General features: G+C 41.9%; 1 protein-coding gene across 1 annotated transcript in view; it reads right to left on the bottom strand.

Annotated features, from left to right (window-relative positions):
- LOC105823287 (phosphatidylserine decarboxylase proenzyme) overlaps positions 1-5,403 on the bottom strand; it is a 41,977-nt gene that overhangs the window by 25,854 nt on the left and 10,720 nt on the right. Inside the window, exon 3 of the mRNA XM_012660432.1 lies at positions 4,665-4,840. Coding sequence (XP_012515886.1) covers positions 4,665-4,840 — 176 coding nt within the window. The remainder of the gene's footprint in view (positions 1-4,664; positions 4,841-5,403) is intronic.

Raw genomic sequence — 5,403 nt, forward strand, 5'->3', positions numbered from 1 at the left:
AAAAAAAAAAAAAAAAAAAAATCAAATCAACTTTGAACAACCAAAAAACATGTTAAGTATGGAGAGAGATTTTCTGTAAAGATATATAAGAAATACTAAAAATGCTTGTTTCTGGAGTGGGAATGGGATTAGTAGCTGGGACAGAGGGTCAAAGACTTATTTTTATACAAGCCCTTCTTGACTATTTGAATTTTAACATGACTAATTTTTACGTAAACTTTTAAAAGCCATTATTTCATTAAAAATTAAAATTAAATTAATATTCCTAAACATAACCAAAACCTGCAAGGGCTACATTCACCAAAATGTTAACTGTTATTTCCTGTGGGTTGTACAGTTATGGGTCATTGTTTTTGTCTTCATATTTTGCAACACTTTCTGAAAATTAGAAAAGGACCAAGCTATTCTCACCTTGAGAGAAGTGATACCCTATACAGAGAAGAGAACGTGGAGATGCTGGAAACTGGATGCTTCTGAAAGCTGCCAGGGCCTTCAGAATACCCTCCTCAAAAAACGAGGGAACTAAAGCTCTGCTACAGGTTACTTTGTTGCCAAAGAAAAATTCTGTTAATCCCCTAACAGTAAAGACATAGGTTTCATTTCTATTCAGTTGACTGCATGGACTTTTTTTTTCCTACCGTAAAAAGAGCACGAATTATAGAGCAGGCAAATATCTTAGCAAGAGTTCCTACATGTGTGAAAATATAACCCAGAAAGGTGAAACAATGCACCCAAGGTCACGCAGCTGCCCAGAGCCCAAGTCCCCTTATGCATGTCCAGTGCTCCCTCCTCCCCGCCGCCCTCTCTGCACAGCTTGTAGTGAGTGAGGTGGCATGGATTTTGGAGTTATGGGTTATTTCACACTGTTACCAAAAAAAAAAAAAAAACACCACCAAGAAATCCTATTTAAATAAAGAAAAGATACGAGTATAAATTCTTCAGTAACACAGTGCTGGAGGAGGGGGCCTCACGTAAATGTTCATCTGCGTTATCACAGACAACTCTTCAAGCCAGTACGCTCAAATTCACCTCACATTTTAAACAACCATAGTCCTCATAGAAAGGAGGTATTTCAATTACACAGCACGCCCCGGTGAGTGGGCAGCCTGCCTCCATTTCTGGTTAACGCTGTCGAACCTCTTCACTAACATCTTTCGGTAGCAACATGGTACTGTTGAAAGAGTATGGGATTTGGTGTCACCAGATCTTGGTTCTGGAACCCACTCTGCTACCAATTAGTTTTTTCCATTTATAAAATGGCTCCAACCTTGCCAGGCATGATGGCACACACATTTCATCCCAGCCATTCAGGAGGTTGAGGAGGAAAGATTGCTTGAGTCCAGGAGTTCAAGGCTGCAGTGAGCTGTGATTGAACCTGTGAATAGCCACTGCAGTCCTGCCCAGGCAACATAGTGAGAGACTCCATCTCTTAAAAAATTAAATTAAATTTAGGTTGGGTGTGATAGCTCACACCTGTAATCCCAGCTACTTTGGGAGGCTGAGACAGGAGGATCACTTGAGCCCAGGAGTTCAAGGCTACAGTGAGTTATGATCATGCCACTGCATTTCAGTCTGGGTGACAGAGCAAGACCCTGTCTCTAAAAAAAATTTAAATTAAAATTTTAAAAAATATCTATAACATCTGCACTGCCCACTTCAGTGAGCTGCTATAAAATCTTAACAAAATAATTAATTGGAAAAGTTTAGAAAAGCTGTTAGGTGCTGTTCAAACATAAGGCATTACAACCACGCTGTTAAGATTTCCCATACAGAGGGATAACCAAACGCTTTCCTGGCACGAGAGAAATTTACAACGTGGTAAAGGGGAACGAAGGCTCCCTGCTGGCAATCGACAGGAGCTAACAGGAATGTTTTATGTGTGCACCCTGTCTCATGTCTATCTCCTGGAAAACCAGAAGACACGATTTTTGGTAAAACAGTATCATCCTATTGCCTCAACTGTGCCACTGATCCCAGGGGCTCATTTCAACATTAACTATCAGCCTATCTTCTCTCTCAGCTCTTGAGATGCCAGACTTGTTCTCAGGGATATTAAGGGATTATATTTCAGCAAAATCATCACCACAAATTTCATTTGCCACTTAACACTGGAGCCCTGAAGGGAACCTTACAGCTGCCCGTGGTTCCTAAATCTGGCCTGTCATCAGAATGACTAGAGGGTTTCCGAAAACCACAGGTCTTGAGCCTTCCCACATTTTCTAAATTTCCAGGAGTGAAACAAAAGAATTCATCATTTTTAAAGCTCCCCAACAATTCTGATGATCAGCTAGATTTGGAAAATCTGTCATTTTTCATTTGCAATGACAACAATTAGATAGGGCCAGAGGTGGGACTGGGACCCAGCCCCTGACTGCCAGTTCAGGATCACAGCTCACCTGCTGCCTCTCCTGAGCTCTTACACAGGTTGAGCATCCCTAATCTGAACATCTCGAACCTAAAATGCTCCAAAATCCAAAACTTTTTGAGCACCGACATAATGCCACAAGTGGAAAATTCTACACCTGACCTCACATAATGGGTTGCAGTCAAAACACGTCAAAACTTTGCTTCATGCACAAAATTATTAAAAATATGTGTAAGGTTGCCTTCAGACTATGTGTATTAGGTGTTCATAAGACTAAATGAATTTTGTGTTTAGACTTGGGTCCCTTCCCAAGGTATCCCAACATGTACATGCAAATATTTCAAAATCCAAAAAATTCGAAATCCAAAATGCGTGGGATCAGAAGCATTTTGGATAGGAGATACTCCACCTATAATGTTAACTCTGAGTCCAGACCATTTCCCCTTCATAAAATGAAATGTTAGAGTCCTACTTGAAAATCCAAGTGTGGTCCTGTGGCCATTTTACTCAAACAAAAGAACAGTATCTAATAAGTTCTCTGCCAATAGGTGCTCTGAGATGTCACACGGCACTGGGCCACCCCACTCCAGAGTCCTGTTACTGTCCAGGCCCTAGAACTTAAGAGCTCATCAACCCACCCTCTCTACAATCATCTTTCAGGTATGAAACTTATGTATGGCAGTAATCCCAACTATACAAATAGTAGATGCTAAAAAACTACTGGCACTGGTCTTTTACTATTTTGGAAGTGGCAGATTTCTTCCAAATTTACATTCTCTTGGGATACCTTTGAAATGGGTGGGAATTTCCTGAAGGCATGCACGCTCGTCACAGGGTGAGTCAGCCTGACAAATGCCTAGGATCAGGAAGAAGCCAGCTTGGGCCTGACACTTGAGCGGGGTCAAACAATCACAGTCTCGTGCTTCACTTATGCGTACTTCACTAATCTAATGGAGAAAGATATGTTTACAGGGGAAACCACCAATGCCATGGAAAACAGAATGTAGCATACTTTGAAAGTGTGACTCACATACTAACACAACTCCCTTCACCAAAAGAGTTTTGTTATATACTACCAGAAAACTTTTTTTTTGGTCTGAGGTAGGTTATTATAAAGTCCAAGGCATATGAACAGGCCAAAGGGTAGGCACATGGGCACAGGGGACGGACGGCAGACAGGTATCTTTTGGGGTAACATCTGGATCTGTACGGCCGGTTGACTAAGACACTGTTTTACAGGACTGTCAGAAATCAAGTGAAATCCTTATATTGGATTTTACTGGAGGAAAATGATCAAAAACAAAAGTCGAAAAAGGATTTTGGAAGGGAGCCTACAATGCAGCATGTAATGCCAGCGGCAGCAAAGATTCCTAGATAAAATGATGTTAGAGTTGGAAGGGATCTCAGTTGTGTTCCAATCCAACCTGCTGTTTTACAGTTAAAGACACAAACGACCAGACAGAAAGTGACATGTCCAAGTTCACACAGTAACTAAAGACCCCGATACCCTGGTCACCATGTGTCCTACTAGACTGGATTCAACTGAGCTGGATTAACAAAATGGATCACGAGCAGATCCAAATGCACCATTCCATTGCAAGTATCATAAAGCCTCAACTTCCACCCCCTCTTTTGCCCAGGCTATTTCTGACATTTCAGATTTTTCATTTGTTCAATAGCTGAACAAATGAATTATAGCTGAACAGAAGGCAACTTTTAAACATATGCCTTTATATTCAATTTCAATATTTACTGAATATCTCCTCTGAGTCAGGCTTTGTCCTGGACCCCAGGAAGCACAAATGAACAAGGCGTTTCATTATTTTCATGCATGGTTCCACAACAATGCAGGCTATCCCCATTGTGTGAGTATGATTGGGGTGTGGGGAGCATTTAGAGCAATAACAATAAAGAAATTTGATTATTTCAATCTGGTTCCTGGTGAGAACTAATCCACATCACAAAAATCCAACAGTTTCAGCCCTTCACAGACTGAGAGGGGCAGGAACAGCAGAACAGCCAGGATGTCAGCACAATACAGGGCATGAACTCTCAGATTTCAACAGCAGGAAATTTCTTCTCAGAGCCTTTGGGGAGATCAGGGTAGATTTTGGGACAGAAGAGAAGCTTGATGTGACCCCCAAAGGTATTACTCCTATATCTGGCCAAAACCCACTGGAGACATGAGCTCCAAGAAAGCATATCTGACTTGTTCAAACATTTCAACTTTGAGGCAACTTGAAAAGCGACAGACAGCTGTGCTGGGTGAGAACCCAAGGCAGCTGCACCTTATTCCTACCTCCCAGTGACCAGCGAGTTTGGGTGGAATCTCCAGTCCCAACTTCTCCAGCTCTCGCTCTTTGTACTTCTCATACTGCCGGTACCCTGTGTACCCGCCACCTGTCACCAATAGAATGGGCAGGGGGCGCAGCAGGAACAAGGTTCGTGCAGGGGCAGTGTGGACTTTTCTGGTATCTGCAACAAAAAACAGGAACATTTTGAGCCTAGGAGACGGGAATAGGGAAGAGTCATGTAAACACAGCACCAATAGGAGGGCCTGGAGAAGTCAATGCATCTCAGAAGCCCTCAGTAAAGGTGACTGGACTCTTGAGGTACCTGACAGGCAGGTGCAACCTTGAGTTACTCCTGAGACCTTTCTGTCTCCAAATTCTATGAAGAGTAAAGGACAGGCATCTCACCTAGGGAACAACAATGTACCTCAACTGCCACCACAGCCACAGAATTTAAGATGAAAACATTGAATTGCAAAGAAGGCAACTAATCAAGGTTGCCCACATGGCCACTGACAGGTCGAGAACTTGGAGCCAGGTGCCATTTCTCACCCAGGATTCTTTGATCTTGCTTTTATAATCTAGGCCCAATTTTGATTGGGCATTGGTATTCTCAAATGCAAAATCTCATAAACTCTTACAACTCAACAATAAAAAGGAAAATAACTCCATTTAAAAATATGCAAAGGACTTGAATAAACATTTCTCCAAAGAAGACATACAAATAGCCAATAAGCAGTGAAAAGA

This window comes from Propithecus coquereli, unplaced genomic scaffold (genome assembly GCF_000956105.1).
Source record: "Propithecus coquereli isolate 6110/MARCELLA unplaced genomic scaffold, Pcoq_1.0 Scaffold665, whole genome shotgun sequence".
Classification (NCBI taxonomy): domain Eukaryota; kingdom Metazoa; phylum Chordata; class Mammalia; order Primates; family Indriidae; genus Propithecus; species Propithecus coquereli.